General features: G+C 39.0%; 1 protein-coding gene across 1 annotated transcript in view; it reads left to right on the plus strand.

Annotated features, from left to right (window-relative positions):
* The first annotated feature begins 8,175 nt into the window (after positions 1-8,175).
* Positions 8,176-21,824, plus strand: part of TAPT1 (transmembrane anterior posterior transformation 1) — a 104,870-nt gene continuing 91,221 nt past the window's right edge. Inside the window, exon 1 of the mRNA XM_069069385.1 lies at positions 8,176-8,492. Within this exon, the coding sequence (XP_068925486.1) occupies positions 8,219-8,492 (274 nt within the window). The 5' untranslated portion in view covers positions 8,176-8,218. The remainder of the gene's footprint in view (positions 8,493-21,824) is intronic.

Consider the following 21,824-nt stretch of genomic DNA (forward strand, 5'->3'; position numbering starts at 1 on the left):
CCTATTCATGAAATTTGTCATTTTGTAAGGTATGGTAGATGAATGGGAAGAGGGGTAAGACTAGTGGTTTCATAGATGTAGGAAATTCCCAATGAGGAAACTTCTATTAGATTTGCAATTGGTCTACAGGTTGTAGTCTTTAAAGAGTTTCCTGGAACACAGAGAGGCTAAATAATTTGCTCAGGATTCCACAGTCAGTATATGCCAAAAGCTGAACTTGAACTTAAGTTCTTCCCCACTCTGAAGCCAGCTTTCTATCTACCATACCATACTGCCTCTTTTTAGATTATCATAACTCGTTCAGTGCTTTAATCTGACCTCATCAATATGGGTATTCCCTCTGTTAATGCCACTGATGTCTATCATATGAAACTCTTGTTCTTGTTCTCCTGTAAATCAAAATGCTAAGGACATCCTCTAGCTCTCTGAACATCATGTGTCTGTGTGTGATCTGCTCATCTTTTCCAGGGTATTATGGTGACATTATGACACTTCTTTTGCATTTTTCATTGGTAACATTTGTGACAAGGCAAAAAAAAACAACAACCTGATACTGGCCCCCTAGTCTTGGGCACTCATTCTCTCCCTCTCCATTAATGGGTCCCTCTCAGCTCTGGAGCTATGCACAAAGACCAAGTTAAGTGGGGGTGGGTGGGTGAACAGGGTAGCAGTGTCCTTGACCCTCTAGAGAGAGTCATCAGGTTCTCTTTCTCTCACTTCCTAGCTCTTCACACTCTCTACCCTGGAACTCTAGGGAAACATCATTTAAAGCTAATGTAGCCAAATTGGATGGTGGTGATGGTAGTGGTAGTGGAAAGAAAAAGTAAATGTAAATCAGATATAGGAAAGCTATTTATTTCTACCATACAAAAGGAATGCTTAACATAAAAGAGTCACAAGTATGCATTAACAAAGACTTAAGCAGCACTAATAAATTTTTATGCCCTTGCAAATTGACTTAAAACATTAAACTATGAAGCATTTCATCTTCGCCTCTATTCTACACTGCAGATTCCTCCAGGTCCACATCTTCTAGCAAACCAGGCCAGGGGTTGCTCTCATCCCCTGCTGGTGGTTATCCTCTTTAACACAGAAACGATTCCAGCTATAAACCAATTCTGACTGAAGGGTCCAATAATTGAAAGCAATACATGATTTCCAAAAGGTACTCTAATCGTTTTGTCTCCTCCTGCAACTTGGGGTCCAGCTCACTGTCCACTTGCAGTTTTGGGGTATAATAGATAGAAGATAGAAGAATTTGGGTCATCCATCCAATTACAAATCACATGATCCTAGCTTTAAAAGAAGGAATCTTAAAGACTACCTAGTTCAGTTCCTCATTTTACAGATGAGGAAGCTGAAGCAAAAGGGAGTCAAGTGACTTGCCTAGGGTAAGCTAATAAGTGTATGAGGCAAGATGTGGGATCTTTCTAACTCTAGGTCCAGTATACAACCTACTATGCCATATTCTTTCTCACATAGTATGGATAGTAAATATTCTACATTTATTTAGATTTTCCCATGTGAATTAGGTAAAACTATTTTGAGTGATTTGGGTCTCCTTTAGAAGTCTTAAAAATTGTAGGATTTGATGCAATCAGATTGATGCTAAATTGGAATATCTAAAGGAGGCAGTATGGTATAGTGGAAATAGCACTGACTCTAGTTAGAAGATCTGGGTGCAAATACTGTCTCTGATTCTTGGTCTGACTTTGGGCAAATAATTTAAATTTCCCTGAGCATGTTTCCTCGTGTGAACAATGAGGGGGCTGATCTCTGAAATCTCTTCCAACTCTAGAACTGTGGTCCTATTAGGATCTCATTAATTATAGGGAATCTTCTTTCATTGGACTCTGTTCTGGACATCTTTGACAACAGGAACAAACATCTTTGATGAGCTGTGTCTCTCTGTTGTTTCTATCTCCTGATAGTAATCCAAGAGTTATCAAATATTTATTTTAATCTATAGTGATTCCTCTTTGTCTTATTTTAAGAAATAAATTTGGCTCATATTTTGTTTTTTTATCACCTACACTTCCTAATATTTCTCATCTCCCTTCCCAGAAAGTCATCTCTTATAACAAAGAATAAGGGGAGTGGGAGGAGTTCTTTAAAACCAACATGCAGAAAAAAATATACTACATATAACACTCCATATGCCATCCATTAACAAAGCAGGTAAGGTACCTTCTCATGTCTCTTCTTGGGGGACAAGTTGCATCATTACAATTTCACAGCACTCATTTTCGATTATTTAGTTGTTGTTCTTTCCATTTATATTTAGTCAGTAAATATGTTGTTTTTTTGGGTTCTGCTTATTTCACTTGGCATTAATTTATATCTTCCCATGTTCCTCTGTGGTGACAATTTCTTACAAATATATTCCATTACATTTATGAAGAAAAACTTGGTTTTGCCATTCCCCAAACTATGGGCATCTCTTGTTTCCAGTTCTTTGCTATCATATATTTTGGTATAGACAATTCTTTTTGTTATTATCCTCCTAAGTGTATGTGCCTAGCAGTAAGATTTCGGGATCAAAGGGTATGGCCGTTTTATTCGCTTTCTTCATCTAATCAAAATAGAATCCCAGAATGATCAAAACAATTACAATTCCACCAACAGTACATTACATCAGTGTTCCTGTCTTTCTATACATCCTACAATACTGATTACAATTTTGCTAACTTTGTCATTTTGCTGATTAATGAGTGAAACCTGAATTGTTTTGATTTGCATTTCTCTTACCAGCATCTCATATAGTTAGCAATTCTTTTGATAACTATTTGTTCACATACATTGTTTACTTACATCTATGGGGAAATAGATTTTTGGTTTTATATGTGATTGTTGCCTGCATATCTTGGATATCAGACCCTTTGCAGAAATATAACAGATTACTTTTCAAACGACCAATTCTATTTTTATTCTGTTGCTGCTGCTGTCATTTCTTTTTTCAGTTGTGTCTGACTCTTCATGACCCTATTTGGGATTTTCTTGGCCAAGATGGTGGAGTGGTTTGATATTTTTATCTCCAGCTCATTTTACAGATGAGGAAACTGAGACAAACAGAGTTAAGTGACTTGTCCAGGGTCACACTACTAGATGTCTCAAAAAGATGAGTCTTCCTGACTCCAAGCCTGGCTTTCTATCCACTAATTGCAGTAATTTTGTAAAAAGTTTTTCTATTTTTATGTAATCTAGACTATGAATGAATGAAAAGGTATTTTAATAAGCCACGAACTTGGCTAATTGTTAGGGATATATATACAAAAAGCTCAACAGTCTCTGCCCTCTGGGAGCTTACATTTTAAAGAAGAAGAAAACGCAGTGGTCTTTTGGCCTCGGATCATAAGATGGCCAATGAAGGTTTGATCAATTGACACATTTCCTTGCATGGAAAAGCAGAGTTGGTTTCTGTTGCAAGAGCATGAGACAGAATGTGTGTCAGGAATGGATACATGTGTAGCAGCATGACAGATAGTGGGAGTACAAGATGCCATGTCTAGGAGGCAAAGAGATTCCAGGGAAGTTATTTTGAATAAATGAATAAAGCCTTTATAAAGCACTTACTATGATTATTGTAAAATTTATTTTTGTGATTACCTGTTACTTGTTCTGTTACTTTATCCCCAAGCCTACTAACTGTGAAAGGTATCTAATCTGGGTCTCTTCTAAATTTTTTTTTTATGGTATGATGTTTAATATCCAGGTCACATGTCCATTTGGAGTTTTATTACACTTTATGGTATAAGTTGTTGTAAACCTAATTTTCACCAGATAGTTTTCCATGGCTTCGATATGTGCTGGGGAGGAAGAAATTGGGATATATCACATCTCTTTGCATAGGCAATAAAAATAAGCTGCTTTTGCCTCTCTAAAATATGGCATCAGGTGAAAAACACTGGATTTGAAGTTAGAAGACCTGATGTCAAATTCCAGTATGATTTATTAGATGTGTGACCTTGGTCAAGTTACAACTTCTGGGGAGTATCCATATCTATAAATGACTGAATTGGATTAGCTCTGAATCTATGTTTCTGTTGTCGTAAAATGGAGTTCATTTGTGGTTCTCTCAGTCTCCAGTGGGGTAGATAATCTTATTCTTCATGCCAAAAGGATAGAAGTTTTAGGACCTTTGAGGACCAGCAACTTCTGAGAGCTAGCATTTATACAGTGTCTTAAGGTTTACAAAGCACTAAATATGCATTAATGAATTTGATCTTCACAACAATCCTGTGAGGCAGGTGCTATTGTTATCCTCATTTTACAGATGAGAAAACTGAGACACAGAGAGACTGAGTGACTTATCTAGGGTCACAGCAAATAAACATGTGAGGAGAATTGGAACTCAGGTTTTCCTGACTCCAAGTCCCACACTGTGCCACCCACCTAGCTACCTAAATACAAAGGGAAAAAGTTGACTAGAAAGAAGTCAGTCACCAACAGTTATTTCAATTCTATGCTTAGCTGTGTGATCTAGAGGAAGTCTCTACACCTCTTAACCTCTTAAATTTCAGAATTAGAAGGTGCTGAGTACCCACCCAGGTCAACCCATGATACTACAATGCAATCAACAAGTAGTTATCCAGACTATTTGAAGACCTCCAAGGAGAGGGAATCCACTATCTCTTAGAAAAGCCATTGCACAGCTCTGAGGGTAAGGGTTTTCTTCTGACATTAAGATTAAATTTGTCTCTTTGTAACTTCCACTGATTGCTCTTGGTTCTCTAGTGCCAAACAAAACTAGCCCTACATTCCACTACATGACAGTCCTTCAAATACTTGAACGCTGCTACCATGTCCCCCTTTTTTTTTTCAAGATGCCCAGTCATTTCAACCAGTCCTTGTTATAAACTCAAGGTCTTATCCCTTACTCCCAAACTCACACTTCCTCTGCACCCCTAGCCCCTGGGACCTCTCCCTGCCTCCCATTGGAGAAGATGGATAGGCATTGGAGAGCTCATCCTACATCTTCTGCCACTTAAGGAGGGCACCTAGGGAATTAGCCTTGTCATTGTCCCACCCAGTTGTTTCCTGGGCTTCATGATCTCCAGAAATCATCATTTTACAAGGTGAAATCAGTTCAGAAACATTCACCTAACTCAAAGCATTTCCCATCCCAGATGCAGGCCTTTTTCATGCCCTGGAGCTGTGTAACCTCTCTTCACCACCACTACCCCTTTAGTTTCTTTTTGTGTAGTCTCCCCTAACTAAACTGGGGCCTCCTTTAGAGCAGGGACTGTCTCTTGCCTTCCTTTGTATCCTCAACACTTAGTAGGTACTTAATATTTATTGACTGATCTCTTCTGGACACTATCTAGCTCATCAATATTCTTACTAAATGATAGCACCCAAACTAAAATTATTCCAGATGACACATCTGACAAGGGCAGAATACAATGCAATTATCACCAATCTGTTCCTGGAAGTGAGCCTCCAAGATCACAGCAGGTTTTGGGGTTTTTGGCTGCCATATTACAGTGCTGACTCACTTGAGCTTGCAGTCCACTTAAATTCCCAGACACCTTTCAGAATTATTATCCATGCTTCCATTTTATGCTTATGGAGTTGATTTTCTTTTTATTCAAGTGTTTGTCTTGTATTTATCCCTTAAAGTTGATTTTATTAGATGTGACTCAGTGCTCTAACCTGTTGAGTGTTTTCCTATGTAAAATGAGGGAATTGCTCTGGATGACCTCTAAGTTCTCTACAAGTTCTAAGTTATCTAAAAATACTCAAGAAGCTAGTCATTGAAGGTACTGTTTGTGCAGCCTTAAAAGATGTCTTCCCATTCTTAATACAAAAATGTAGTGCAACATGTAGAATGCTTGGGGACTAAGAAATTCTGAAGTTTTCTGAATAGGTAAAGGCTTACCCTACCTATCTTGCCAAAACAATGTTTGTTTTTCTTTTTAACCCCTTTGGACCGAAATTGCTCTAAACTATTGCACATTTGCTTTCCTACTTAGACTACAATGGGCATTTATCTGTTACTGACAACTTATTATTACAACTATATGTTTCTATATTATGATATACATGCAGTGAGGCCTAATAAGTTATTTAAGGCTATTTACCCCTGCTGAAAATGGCCCCAGAATATTTTACCTTTTGTCTCCTTTCTAGACTATCTCTAACATTTTTCAATTTTACTTATGAGGTATATAATCTTTAATTTCTACAACTTCTGGCCCTCTTTCATATTTGTTTGTCTCCTTATATTTCTTTATGTGTTGATTAAAACACAACTTATCACTTATCTATTGGCCTGTAGCCAGTACAGTACTTCCAAAGGCTGTACAATTTCTGTCCAGGTATCCTGGTAGATGGTATCTACCATTGGATAGATGAAGTTGCTGGATAATTCCAATAAGGTGAGGTGACTGCGCTTTGTCAACTCCAAAAGTTACATAGCGTAAGTGACCTAGAGTTAGATGACTTCCTGCCAGCCTGTGCACTTTACCATGACTTGTTCTTGGATGAGGGCATTGTACTACAGCAAATAATTAATCAACAAACCAATCGTGATACAGTGTAAAGTGCTTTGGCCTTGAATTAGAAAACTTCAGACTGAGACCTCAGCTTTGTCACTGTAACCTTGAGCACGTAAGTCTCTCCTACTGTCTAGGCTTATTTCCTCATATAAAATGAAAAGGCTTATAATTCTAGCTATAATATAGTGATCCAAAAGCCTAAGCCCATTCCTCACTGCAAGAAGCTGACTTCTTAATATGTATTAGAAACATAGATGCATAACTACTATCCCAGGCAGAATATTCTAAAGAAATCTGGGTTAAGATTTGCCTTTTCTGTGGTATGGGGCTGGGTCTTGCTATGTGTTTTCAAAAGGCAGTGTGCTATAGAATAGCTAAAATTTATATAGTGCTTCCTATGTGCCAAGACTGAATTGAACAGAGGTTAAGTGACTTAAGTGATTAAAGTTAAGTCACACAGCCAGAAGCCTGAGACTAGATTTAAATTCTATATGCTTCAGCTAACTGCCTCTAGCAAACTCATTAAGGGTTTCAAGTCTTGGTTAAAACAATACTAACATTTATATAGTGCCTACCTAGCTTTGCTAGGCACCTTGAAAAGTGCTTTACAATTATTATCTCAGTTGATCCTCAGGACCCTGAGAGGTAGGTACTATCATTATCCGCATTTTACAGATGAGGAAACTGAGGCAGAGGTTAAATGACTTGCCCAAGGTCACAATGTCTTGAGGTCACATCTGAACTAGGGTCTCCCCCCTGGCCCAGTACTCTATCCATCTACCTGCCCAGGCAGAAGAATCCTGCACTTGGGAGTTGAACAGTTGAAAGACCAAAATTTAACAATATTTCTAAGGAGTAAAGCAAACCCTCAATTTTATTTAAAGACATCTCCAAGAACGGCCCTGGTTATTCCGGTGTTTACAAAACCAAGGCTTAAACCCAGCATCTGCCCTTATGAAGTCGCTTCACCCCTTGGGAAAGCTCTTTCCTTATCTGTAAAGCAGGGTCCTGGAAGGCAGGGTCTGTTTTCTGTCTGTGTCCCAGATCGCCTAGCCGGCCTGTCTGCCACACAGACTATTAATAAGTGTTTGTTGACTGACTGATGATGTCTACGGGCCCTTTCTAACTCCGGGCGGACCCGCATCACCAGGCAAGGTGGCACCTGCTGCGGGAGATGGGGCTCTAGGGGCGGGGATCTCGATGAAGCTCGGACTGAGGCTTCTGCCGGGCGTGGGCAGCTTCGGATCTTTGGGCCCGCGTCGGGACCAGGTGGCTCCTCGCCTGCCCTGGGGTCGCGCTCTCCTCACGGCCCGCCAAGGGGCCACCCACCCAAAGTCTGAGCTCCTTCCTCAACCCCAACTCCACGAACCTCGGGTTTTCTTCCTAATGCTCTAGTGAGACTTTCGGAAGAAGGGAAGCCCGGCCGCAAGGGAGCACCACAGAACTCGCGGCGCGCACGGAACAAAATGGCGGCGGCGGCTGCGGCAGCGGCGGCCAGGGCTCCTTACGCGCCGGCGTTGGGTCGCGCGGCCGTTGACGCCAAAGGCCCGCGCCCGCGGCGCTCGAAGGCGAAGGCTCCTCGGGTGAGGGCGGGGGAACTCGGGCAGGAGTGAAAGGGCGGGGGGAGGAGGGGGAGGAGGAGGGGGGGGGGAGGAGAGGGAGGGGAGGAGGAGAAGGAGGAGGAGGTGTCGGGGACAGTTTGTTGTGTTCAGGCGGCGAACATGGCGGGTGTCGGCGACACGGCCGCCGGCGCCACAGCCATCCCGGGCGGCGGCAGGGACAGCAAGGACCGGGACAACCGCGGCGAAGTGGAGCAACCACTGGCCGGAGGCGGCTCCGGCCCCGGCGGCGGCAGCAGCAGCAGCCACCGCTTTTCCTCGGGCCCCGGCGGCGGCGGCAGTGGCGGCGTCAACGGGCCCCCGCCGCCCCAGCTCACGGAGACCCTGGGCTTCTACGAGAGTGACCGGCACCGGGAGAAGCGCAGGAGCCGCTCAGGTGAGAGGCGACAGCCGCGGGCCTCGCGAGGCAGGGCGGGCGGGCGGCCAGCTCGGGCCAGCGGCTTCTTCGCCTAGTCCTGCCTGCACCGAGCCGCGGGCCGAGGGAGACCGTCCGCCAGCGGCCCGAGCCCTCCGGGAGGGACCGGACCGGACGGGACGGGACGAGACGGACGAGCCTCCCCGGCCAGAGCCCCCGCGTTGAAGCCGCCGCTGCTGCCGCCCGGGCTGGGCCGGGGACTGGGGCAGAGGTCACGCACGGCCCGGGGCTGGAACGGGGGTGAGTGGGCAGACGGGCAGGGTGCGGGGCTCCGGGCGCCCCCAAAGCTCTGGGGGCATCGCTGCTGTACTGTTGTGATTGCTAGGATTATAATCGTTACATTTAAGTGACCTCGGACCTTTTCCCTGGGATTTCCCTTTGAGTGGCTACTATGTTGCAGCTGCAGGTTCTTTTCTTTTCCATGCCCTTGCATTTGACGGTTGACAGCTACTTTGTTAGAAGTAACTAAGCCCGAGGAGTTATTCACCTCTGCCATCAGCGGAAGGGCTAAAACCGGAAGAATTTTGGTGGGTTTTGTAAGCTGTTGTTAGCTATTTTAAAGATATATTTAAAATTCTAGAAGTTGTCATCTAGGTAGCATTGGCAAGTCGTGAGTGCCTCAGCCAGACAGATATTAGTCATTTCGAGGGTAAACGAGAGCATATTTGATCATTATTATGATTTTGAGGGCATTGACAGACTTTTAAACTTTGAAGTTCTGTAGAATTGAGAATTATCATTGTTATCCAACAATTAGACTAGTTAATTTTGGAGAGGATCATCACCAGACGTTTAAGTCATCAACTAATGACTTTTTTTTAAACCCACAACTCAGGGAGACCATTCGCTAAACTGTGACTCCGTTGGTAGAAGGTAGAGGGAGATTTGGAGTGAACTCCTATATTTTTGAATAATTGAAGTGATATGATTTTGTTATGTTGATATTTGGGGGAATGGGGAAGAAAGTAACAGGAGCAGAAAGGTATTGACAGAGAATTGGGGAAAAGCAATAGAGCCCAGTTTTTTTTTTTCCACATTCTCAGAAATGTTACTGTAGAATTTAGTCTTCCTCAGACTTTCACTAAATGTAAGCTTCTTGGGGTGGGGGGATAATAAGGAAATGGACACTTACCAAATAATCTCTTATTTATATACATTTTGTTTATTTTTATAAAGGGTTTTACAAGTATTACCTGATTTCATCCTCATGATAACCCTGTTAGATAGTACAGATATTATATATATCACTAACTAAATGGAGACTTGCCCAGAGTCATCCAGCTAGTAAGTAGCAGGGAGAATTCAAACCAAGGTCTTTTGAATTCCAGTCCAGTGTTAACACATTTTTTAAATTAAGCTAAGCTGCTGCCCTTAAAACAATTCCTTTAAGTTAATGGAACTTCAGAATCATAAAACTTTAGATTTGGAAGGAGTGTCAGCTATAGGAGCTCAGGTTATTCCATGCTTTAAGAAACAAATCCTTTTTTTACATCTTCAATAAGTTTAAGTGACTTATCCAAAGTTGTTCTGCTGGTAAGTGACAACTAGAATCAGTACCCTGGTTTCTAGAATCTTTGACCAGTGCTTTTAATACACTGGCCATTTGTGTATTCTGAATCTGATTCAGTTGTTGCCTCCAGAGACTGGGACTGGATCTGGACATGTGAATTTCATTCAATGAATAAATAAATCTTAATAAAAGGCTTCGTTTTGTGAAGTTTGTATTCAGTCAAAGAAGCCATACTTCAGGACCTAGAGGGCTACGAGTGGCCTTGAGGCCACAGGTTGCCTACCCCTGGAAGGACTAACCCCATATACCAATACAAATCAGTACTTTCTACACATTATGTGTGGTAGAGAGGGATTAAGAGACTTGCCCCACACCTACCATATGTCAAAGGTGGGACTTGAATCCAAGTTCTCTCTCCACTACCCTTACTGCCCCCCAGAGTGAGTGGGATAAATGTTGTGGTAATAGAACTGTTATTGTATATGACATCTGAGAGAACTGAAATTGTTACCCTATTATTTCACTGAATATGAGCTGATTGTACCATTTTTTATTCTTGCACATCAGGTCATCCAAAGACACACAAGTTCTTTTTTCTTTTATTATTGAAAAGGTACTTAACAATCCAATCACCCTTAAATCTGCTGCATTATTAATTCATGAAATAATTCCTAAAAATTGACCATAATTTAGCATTGAAATTGAACTAGTATTTGAATTACCACCACTTTAATGATTTGAGATCCTGATGTGTAGAGGATGGTGTGTAGTATATAATGATAGATATGTTAACTTCTAAAGAAATTTACATTCTCAGTATTTTTGCTTTGAGTGTGCAGGAAGTTACAATTTTTAAATTGTTCATTCCCGCCCCCCCCCAACTCTGTTATGTTCTTATTTTGTTGTCAGATTCCTGCTTGAAAGGAGTATTTACTCTCTGAATTGGCAGGAGCTAAGACAAAGGTATTAAATGTTACTTTTGGCTGACTTTTATTTGCCTGGACTTAAAGATTAAAAGCACTCAGATTGAGATGCTGTCGATCTTTACTCTAATTTCTTTATAATTGTATATGAATTTTAGGAAATTTGACATTTCAAAAGTTGCTACTGTGATGTACCACTTTTCAAGACATTATTTGTCTTAATAATGTAATGTCTTTATAACTTTAAATGTAGTTTGCCACTATTTTTACTTAGTGAGTGATCTTTTTAGGTACCCCACATTTTTCCATACTTCCATCCTTGCCTCCCCAAATCAAGATGCTTGGTTTACCAGAGCCTTAAGTACACACACTGTATTCAACTATATCAGCATTATTCTACCATTGAACTATGATGTTGTAACATTCGGTCTTGTATTTTTATTTAACAGAAAAATGTCAAAGCAGACACCCTTTTGGGAGGAAAGGAGAAGGTTTGCTTCTTAAAATATCAGCTCTCTCTGTGTGTGTGACTAGTATTGACAGTCAAAGAAATGACGTTAAACCAAAGATTATGTTATTTTAGCCAGTACAATTTTTTGTTTTGTATTTTTGAATTATACCCTTGTTCATCCATACAATAGCATTCCATTCCAGTGGATGTGACTATGGAGGAAGGAAGGAGGATATAGGGCAGTGATTCCTAAGCTTTTTTTTTTAATATGACTGAAGAGGTAATTTTCCTTTTTAAATACAAAAGCTATTCATTTTTTCATCTTCTGTGAATTTTTCCAGAGGTACTCATGGCAACTACCAAGTGTCTTTGGAAATGGATGCAATACTAGTTCTGTTGTGGTGTCTGTGCTCCTTGCTTTTTTATTATCTTGCAGGTAGCACTCATTGATCATATCAAAAGCCTTGTAGCTTTCTTTCTTTCCTTAAGTGACTAGGAGCTTAGGGGCACAGTGCCAAAGGCAGACCTGATAATCAGTAGGACCTGTAACTCAGGCGAGTTGATCAACAGGTTACTTGAACTACTATCTTTAGATCTTGTAATTTTTCTCTTTCCCACACTTATACCAATAACTACCAATCTTTTCATTTCTCTTTGCTAGAACAGAGGATAATAAACATAAGAGGATAGTAAACATCAGAGGATAATAATACAGTCCCTGACCTAATGATTGAGTCACACTTGCTCTTGTCTCCCTGCACATAGTAGGTATTTAATTAATATTTCATTGAATTGGGAGCTTACATTCTCATCTTTGTTCAGTTACTAACTTGTCTTTAAAAATACTTACATTGCTCACGTAATATTTCTGTTCCACTTTTGAGGCTCAGAACATAAAATTTGGTGGAAAACAAACAACTATCTGTGAATAGAAAATATCTAAAGGAAAAGTTTTAAGGGTGAATAGATAAGAATTAATTTGTAGGGAGCTTAGAATAAGGTTTGATTGCTATGTTTGCTAAGAGTGCTATGGGCATTTGGGCCCAATTAAAGTTTTAATGGCTATTCATATCATAACAATATTCTACACATGAATCATTTTTTGGAATCATGTGCCAGCCTTTCTATTTTTCTCCCAACTGACCATTTTATTTAGTTATTATTGGGAGGGTGGGGAAGGAGATGAGCAGTGAGAGTTGAAAAAAGTCAAATAAGTAATTGCTGCTTGTCAGCAATTCCTCCAAAAATTTACTTAGAAATGATTGAAACTAATAACGAAATAGAGAGTTTGGGATTTTTTGTTGATTTTGATTACTTGTGTATCTTGTTATATATTATATAAGCAAAAGATGACTATATAGTACTAGATTTAAACTTAATTCATTCAAACCTGGGTTTGAATCTTGTCTCTGAATATTACATGGCTGTGTGACCATGAGCACAAAATATATACTTACTGACTCAGTTTCCTCACCTGTAAAATAGGGATAGTACTTATAGTGCCTATCTATTGCACTGTTGTTGAGAGACTCAAATAAGATCGTGTATGTAACAACTGCACATTCTTTCAATTTTTGCTTTGGTAGTGAAATTTAAATAATTTTCTTTCTTTTTTAAATTTATTTGTTTATTTATTTATTTTGGAGGGCAATTGGGATTAAGTAACTTGCCCAAGGTCACATGGCTAGGTTTTTTGTTACGTGTGTGTTAAGTGTCTGAGGCCGGATCCGAACTCAGGTTCTCCTGACTCCGGGTCCAGCACTCTATTCACTGTGCCACCTAGCCGCCCCAAATAATTTTCTTTCAAAATAAACAGACGTAAAGAAGAGACTGAGAGAAGAGGAGAAGGAGCATTCATTGTTGAGGGATGGATTAGAGCACTATTAGACTTGGTGTCAGGAAGACCTGTCCTTTCTCAGATGCTTAGCAGTGTGTCATATGCTTTTGGAGCATCCGATTCCTTATATGTAAATGAGCATAGTATTTGTCAGTAACATAATTGTTAAGAGGCAGTGTGATACAATGGCTAGAGAGCCTACTCCATAGTCAGGAATTCCAGGGTTCAAGTACTTGTCCCTTGACACATACCAGACATGTGACCATGGGCATGTTTAGCTTCTCAGTGTCCAAGCCATGTCTCTAAAACCAATCTGCATTGGTAAAGGAAGTTTTTACCATAACAATTCCCTGAACCAATAAAATCATAGTTCTCCTCATGCATACATAAGTATATACATACATTCACATACATACAACATAGATTGTTAGATATATGACTCAAAACTTCTCCTGAACTCATGAATTGCTGAAGGCTAATCTTGATTCTGAAACAAAGATCTAACTAATATGTACTACTTGTGAAATCTTGGACAAGTCACTTATCCTTTCCACACATCCCTTTCTTAATCTGTAAAATGGTGGGATTTGATTAGATGGTTTGTGAGGTTTCTTCCAGCTTTTAGATCTGTGATCCTAGAACTTGTTAGTGAAGTGAAAGCTCTTGGACTACTTTGTAGATCATTTGCAAAGGAAGGTAAGTCCATTCATAACACTAGCTAATAAATACAGTATCTTTTTACCTGATAACCTGGAGTAATCACAAATCTAATCTAGACAAGTGAAATGGATTTACCACCACCCTGATAAACTAATCTGCATTTTAAATCCTTAAAGTCTTTAGTCAACAAGCAAATTTAAACTGAAGTTGCAAAAGTAAAATATTATTCAGGTGTCTTTGACATGGTATAGTATTTAAAGTCTCAACCAGTTGAAATTACTTAATTTTTAAGAATATTTTTATACAAGCTCCCTCTTTTCTTTGTCAGTGTCTCTCTTCTAGCCTCTTCTCCCCTTCAGTACTGCCAGTGACATGCCTGCCCTGAACTAAACTGTAAAGCCCAAAATAGTCAAGAAGAGAGCCCAAAAGTTCATCTGCCAGCAATCACATTGATATAGCAAAATCAAGTGAAATTGTTGCAAACCAAAAGGCATTGTGCAAAAAACATCCAAGTGATAAATCTCAATGTCAATATTGTTTGTAGAAATTATAAGAAAACCAAATATGTGCTACTTAGTAGACTACAAAAATTTATGGTATCAAAGAGCTAGAAGTGGTCCTGATGTGCAACAAATCTTACTACACAGAGATTGCTAACAATTTTTTTTTTCCTAAAAATCATGAAGTGGAAACAGTATCTTGTCAGGCCATCAACATTTTATCTCCCAAGTATTTAACATCTATCCCTTCCCACTACCACCACCTGATATAGGCTTAGCCATCCATTTAGACCATTACAGTAACCTACTAGCAGGTCTTCCCACCTTTGTTGTCTACAAATTCATTTTCTAGTCCACTGTCAGACTCATCTTTGTTTTACAGTGTCTGGTCAGATCACTCCTCTACTAAAAAAAAAAATCTTGTTGACTTTTGTCTTTTTGCTTTCTGATGAAAATTCAAATTCCTTTTTCTGGAACTCAAGAACTGCTATAGTCTGATACTATTTTATTTTTCTGTGCTCATCTTTTACTCTTCCCTTCCAAACTGGCCTTATTATCCCCAGGATTTACATTCTGCATTTTCGCATCTAACTTGAAAAGATGTAATATAGTTCAAGATGCAAAAGAACTATCTTAGCTTTTATAATTAATGTGACTGTATCTTGGGTAAAATTGTCAAATTTCAGAAGGCATGGTATTTACAAAATGTGTAAGCATTTGTTCTAGTAATTAAAAATGCAACAGCATAATTGGTAGTATCTTTAGTTCTTGGTGAGAAATATATCAATTATCTTACATTTTGCTAACAAAGTGAAAACAGCAAAAGGTTACTAAGTAATGCAGTTTAATGAAAAAACAAGAAAAATTATTGAAATAAATTATTCCCTTTTAGAAAGAAAGTTGAGCAAAAAAAAAAAATGACTAGCTGGGTATTACTCTGTCCAAAATTATAGGACAGAATCACTTCAGAGAGTTTAGATATATGTATAAGAAAGTTTATAGTAATATTCTGTAAAAAAAATTAAACATATTCTTAGGAGAGAATTTAACATTTATTGAGTACTCAGCATGTGCCCCAGGCACTTGGGATACAAAGATAAAAATTAAACAATGTTTACCCACAAGTAGCTTCTAAGTTCTGTAGGAGACACCATATATATGTATAAGTAGATACAAAATACATGTAAGATAATTTTGAGTGGAGGTACTGCCCCTTAAGGGAGTGAGGAGGGGACTTTGAAAATGACCTTTAAGTGTCAAAGAAAACTTGGGATTCCAAAAGGTAGGTATGAGGAGTGAGTATATTTCAGACATAGGGGACAGCTTGTACAAAAGCTTGAAGATGGATGAGAAATAGTGCGTCATGACTGAATCACAGTGTAACCAAATTTAAGAGTACCTGAAGAAGGCTAAAGTATAATAAGGCTGGAAAGGTATATTGCAGCTGGGCTCTGAATGGCTTTAAAATATCTAATTAAATTTTATATTTGATCTTAGACATAATAGGGAACCACTGGATTTTAACTGAGCAGGAAAATGAAATGGTTAGACCTATATATAGTTTAGAAATAGTACTTTGACAGCAAGTTCAGAAATTTAAGACAGGGAGAAGAATTACAACTATGGTTAGAGGGCATGATCTGGAGGAAGATCCAGCAAAGGAAACTGAAAAGGAGAGGTCAGATAGGTAGGAGGAAAGCCAGGAGAAAATGGTATCCTGAAAACCTAGAGAGAAGAGAGAATTGAGGAGTATTTTCTTAACAACTCTTCCCCCATGCCTGTTTGTTTCCTTGCTAAGTTTGGTATATTTCTACACCAAATTGTGTGTCTTGAACACTTCTTTGATCATTTCAGATAAGTTCATCTTATGCCACTCCCTCTACCCCTTCCTGCATGCTTTTATGTTATATATTGTATATTCTGCATGCCCAACAATGATAAGAAATAGCAAGTTCAAGCCCTTTCTTATTTTTTTTTCCCATTAGCTCAAAAGAGCACTAGGCTACTCCTGGGGCCTCTGTTTTTCTCATTTAACTCCACCTGCAGTATGCTTTGAGGACAGTAAGGTTCTGAAGGGATACTTGTTTCTTCTCCCCTTATTAAAATTTTAGCACTACTTCATCTTACAGATGGTTCCAGCTAAATTTACCTTTCTAGGTTTCTTTGGACTCTTTGCTCCTGCTCAGCTGTAGTCTTTTCATTAGAATTGTTTGAAAGTCCTCTATACCATTAAAGGTCCTTTTTCCCCTCCCCTATAGGATGATATTCAGCTTTGCAAGTTACTCTTGGTTGTAAGCTTATTATCTCTTTTGTCTTTTGGACTGTAGTATTCCAGAGTTACAAGGTCTTGAATTATCTTGACTCTAGTTCCTTGGTACTTGAACTGCTTTGTTCTGGATGCTTGCAGTATTTTCTTGGGGAGGGGGGGAGAGGGAAGGTTGCAGGTTGGGGGCAGAGTAATGGGTGTTCTGGATTTGGGTTCTGACTTTCCTGGGACTTTTCCTTTTAGGGCTTCTTCCAGATGGTGGTTAATGGAGTCTTTTTAGCTTTACTTTGCCCTTTGGTTGTAATAGATCTGAATATTTTCCTTCAAAAAAACTGAATCATGGTTTTTTAGAGAATCTAATGATTTTTAAATTTTCTCTCCCTGACCTCTTTTCCTGGTCAAATTATTTATGTTATAATTACACTTCTGTTTTCTTCAAACTTTTGATCTTGTTCTAATATTTCTTGTTCTCTCAGGGACTCTGATTTCTGTTTGGTTTATTCTAATTTTTAGAGTTTCAATTTCTTGGTTAGAGTTTGTCATTTTCTCTTCAGAACTGCTTATTCTCTTCATATTTCCCCCTAGTTTTTATTTCATTTTTTATCTCTTCATTTATTTTTCTAAATTCTCTCTGCTTTGTCTTTATGAAGTTACTCGTGCCTTCTTTTGGGAATCTCTAGATCTACAATAATTTTTTACACTTTTTGTGATTTTTATTTACTCACATCTCCAGCATTATTTCTTAAATTGGGTCTTTGTTCCAGAGCCAGGCACTGCCCTCTGGTGTCATTCTCAGTGGGACAGTTTGTCGTGCTTGGTCTTCCTACATTGACCATCTTCCAGTTTGAGACTTTCTACATCTTTGAGGATCTGAGTGCTGGATCTTCAGGACCCTCTCTGGCATGTCTGGAAAGAGTTTTCTAGCCCTCACAGCCTTTAATTTTGGAGTGTCCTTGTCTGAGTTCTTCAGTACCCTCTCCACTGAGCACTAATGTTCCCATGGCTTCTAAGTTCCCCACCCTGGAGCTTTCTGTCCACTCTGAGACCTTCTCAAAGGAGTCCATTCTTGCTACCTCCAGACACAGAGCCTTGTAGGTTATACATTTCCATTACTAGTTTCTAGTCTTGCTACAAGGCTACCCAGTTTTAGAGCTGGTAGATCCTCTTTCCTATTGTTCTCAGGATTCTACCTGGCCTCTTGTTCAATTCTGGGTTGGAGCAAGGCACTTATTGTAGTTTCCCTTAGGGAAGTTTAGAAGAACTGGGTTTAGAGTAAAAGATAACGAAATAATGTTTTGAAATGTTGATTTTGAGGTATCTATGGGACTTCCAGTTGGAAATGCTTAGTAGGCAGTTGGTGATTAGGGACTGGAACATAGGAGAAAGATCAGATCTAGATATATAGATATGAAAGGCACCAGCATAGAGATGCTAGTTGAATCTGTGAGAGCTGATGAGATCACCAAATAGGAGTGTGCTGGCAAATGTTTAATAACTGATTCTCCAGGAAAACAAACAAACAAAAAAGAGGGAATTGTGCTATGACCACTAATTTTAATCTGCATTATTAACATTTTCTCCAGTCAGTCAGTAAACATTTATTGTCTACTATGTGCCAAGCACTGTGCTAAGCACAGGGATACAAAGAAAGGCAGTTTCTCAAAGAGAGAGTTCCTATCCCTGAGGAGCTCATAATCTAATGGGGGGATGTAACATGCAAATAACCATGTACAGACAAACTATATCCAGGATAAATAGGAAATAATCAACATAGGGAAGATACCAGGACTAAGAAGAATTTTGACAGGTGTCTTTCAAAAGAGATTTAGCTGGAATTTGAAGGAAACCAGGAAAGCCCAGAGGTGTAGATATTGAGGGAGAACATTGCATGCATAAAGGACAACCATTGAAAATGCTCAGAGTTAGAGATGGAGATGGAGTTATCTTGTTCAAAGAATAGCAAAGAACCCAGCAAGGAGGTCCATGTCACTGGATAGATTACTAAATGATGTAGGTATACTGTGTAAACAGACTGAAAAGGTAAAGGGGTCTGTGCAGGTAGGTTCTGAAGGGCTTTGAACACCAAATAGAGGATTTTATAATAGATCCTGTAGGTGATAAGGAGTCACAAGAATGTACTGAATAGGAGGATGACATGGTTGAACCTTCACTCCTTAAGTGTAGACATTCAGATAATCAGTCAAGCCCTAATTTGTAGTATTTGCCAATTTCTGAGGTATAAATGCTTAAACTGAAAATTAATAGTCAACTCTCTCAAGCCTGTTCAAATTAGCTCCAGCACACCCTAGTGAGCAAGTAAGAAAATGTAGAGAAAAAAGAGAAGAGGACTTAGGTTACAACCTTGAGATACACTTGCAATTGGGGCATGCCACAATCCAGCAAAGAAGATCAAGGAAGATTAGTTAGGTAGGAGAAGATCCAGGAGAGAACAGTTTCACAAAAAAAATTTAGAGAGGAGAGAGAATACAGGAGGAAGAAGATAGTCAACTATGTCAAATGCTGCAAACAAGTAAAGAAGGATGAGGATTAACAAAAAGCATTTAGATCTGATGAGATCTTTGGTAAATTGGGAAAGAGCAGTTTCAGTTGAATGATCAGATTGGAAGCCTAATTACAGGAGGTTTAGAAGAGAGTGGAGGGAGTGTTGGAGGCAACCAGTGCAAACAATTTTTTCAAGGAGTTTGAGAAAGGGAGAAAGTGATATAGGATGTTAGCTAGTGGAGATAGAAGGATCTAGTAAGGTTTTGTTTTCTTTTTAGGATGAGGAAATGTATTTGTAGGTGTCAGAGAAGCAACCAAAAAATAAGAGATCTAAGTAAGATTAGAGAGACTGAAGAAATGATAGTGAAAACCTGAGGGCCTTCTCTTCTTCAGACTAAATAAAGGAAGGGCTAATGGGGAAAGGTGTGAAGTGGGTTTCAGTGAGGATAAGAGGAAGATCACAGTTGATGACCTCATTTTTCTTGGTAAAATATGCAGTATGATCCTCTGCTGAAAGGCTTTGGGGAGAAGAATTCTTTGAGAGTCTTGAGGAGATATGAGAAGGTTTAGGACTGCCACTATGGTGAATGAGATATTGAATCAATTATGGAGGAGTAAAAGAATTATGTCACTGCAGGGAGGATAAAGTTGAGATTAAATAACAAATTTCTAGGAGTTCCAGCCTGCATAGTTGAGTGACTTTCTCTAGCTATTTCAATAAATTTAGAATTAGAGAGACATAAGAATAATTCCCTCTATAGGAGATTATTAACCTGCCTATACAGATACTGGCAAGGAAAGATCATAAGTAAATGAAGTAGGAACTGGGATCCAATGGGGAAAAGGAGAAAGGAAACCAGATTTACTCTGATACCTTAGTAAAGAGATTATTAATTGGAATTTTAACCTCAGGTTACAAGACAAATAGAGGGGATGACTTTGCATTACTCTATTTTCTCTGGATAGTTCAGAGGGAATGTCCACTATGATACTACATGGATCAGGCCTTGGATTATTGGATTGATTTTTATATATAGAGAGATTCAGGTTCATGCTAGGGCAGATTTGGGGATTTTGTCTGAAGCAAATTCAGATCAATTATAGACTCTCAAGCTGACCCAAGGGATAATCAGATGGCCTGGAAGCCCTGGTAAAATGTTTAACAAGAGGCTCTCTGAAAAGCATCTCAATTATTAGCATTTTCTTTGTCACTTTCTTATCCAGACAGTCAACAAAACAATTAATCAAGCTAAGAGGTAAATGCTCAAACTGTTTAGTCTGTTTAGGTGTGGATAGCAGTGAGGTAAAATACATGCTGTTATTTGCAACATATTTTAAGTCCTGAAGTTGGTATATTACACACAATTGTATTATGCAAATTTAATCTGTCATTTTGGCAGTAAATCAATGCAGATTGTTATTAATGAGTATACCCATCTTTTTGTCATTAGAGAACTGAAGTATAATAAATGTACAGATAGTCCTCAAAACAAATACTAGGCAATACAGTAGAGCTCTGTTATAGTGTACCTCCTTATTATGATAGTCATCAGTCCAGAATCTTTGGTAGAAAGAAAAAACTTTGGGGTACAATTTTTATGGTAAAGCTTTAAATGTTAACTCTTTGTTATTTGTGGAGAAAAGCTCCTAAAATAAAATTTCTTTTTTTCCTTCTCAAAGTATTGAGATGCAAGCAGTTGTTTACCACCCACCCTATCTTTTTGTTGCCCACTCTGTTCTCTACTATTAGACTAACTACTGTTTACTGCTCTAATGTAATAATAATTTAGTTCTAAAATACTTGATATTTAACTAAGGATTTTATTTACACCAATTCTATGACATAGGTAATGCAAATATTATTCTCATTTTTAAAGAATCAGATTGAAGCTGAGGTAAAGTAACTTTGTCAAGCAAGGAACAATTAGTAATTGTTAAAAATCTGGATTTGAACCCAAGTCTTCTGATTACAAGACTATAGACTTCCAGCTCCTTTTTCCATTCATTGCTCCCTTCTCTCTTCTCTCTCTACATTTTTGTTTGTTATAACTTCTAGACTTTTTACCTTCCTCCAATCCTTTTATAAATACCACCTGTCAGAATATTTACGTTCTTTTGGTTCATTCTATTAAAATTGAAGCTCCTTAAGGGCAAGACCTGTGGTATTTTTGTCTTTCTCTTCTCTTTACCTGTCACCGTATATTGGACATAAAAGTAGGCATTTTAAAAGGTTTGAATTGAATTGAAATCTCTTATCTAACTGAAAGGTCTTAATGTGTCAGATACAGTCTTGGACTAATGACTATCCGAGCTGGGAAGGACTTTAGAGATTAAGGTAGTCATCCCTTTCCTTTTACAAATGAGGAAACTGAAATCCAAAGCCATTCTGAACACTTGGACATGGATCTGTGACCAGCAAGAGATGAGGATTTGACTTGAGACTTCCTGAGGTCTGTGTACTAAAGGGGTCCCACTGAAATTGACATTTTGTATTTTTATCAGAGAGGCGGCATGGCAGAGTGTGGAGAACTACCTTAAAGTCAGGAAGACCCCAAACTCCTCACGAGCTGTGAGTCCTTGGGCAGGTCACTTCATCTGTAAAAAGAAGGGGGCTGAGCTCCAAAACGTCTAACTATAGATTACT

This window comes from Petaurus breviceps, unplaced genomic scaffold, assembly GCF_028583685.1.
Source record: "Petaurus breviceps papuanus isolate PSGF00001 unplaced genomic scaffold, PetGlider_PUasm1.0 140, whole genome shotgun sequence".
In the NCBI taxonomy this organism is placed as follows: domain Eukaryota; kingdom Metazoa; phylum Chordata; class Mammalia; order Diprotodontia; family Petauridae; genus Petaurus; species Petaurus breviceps.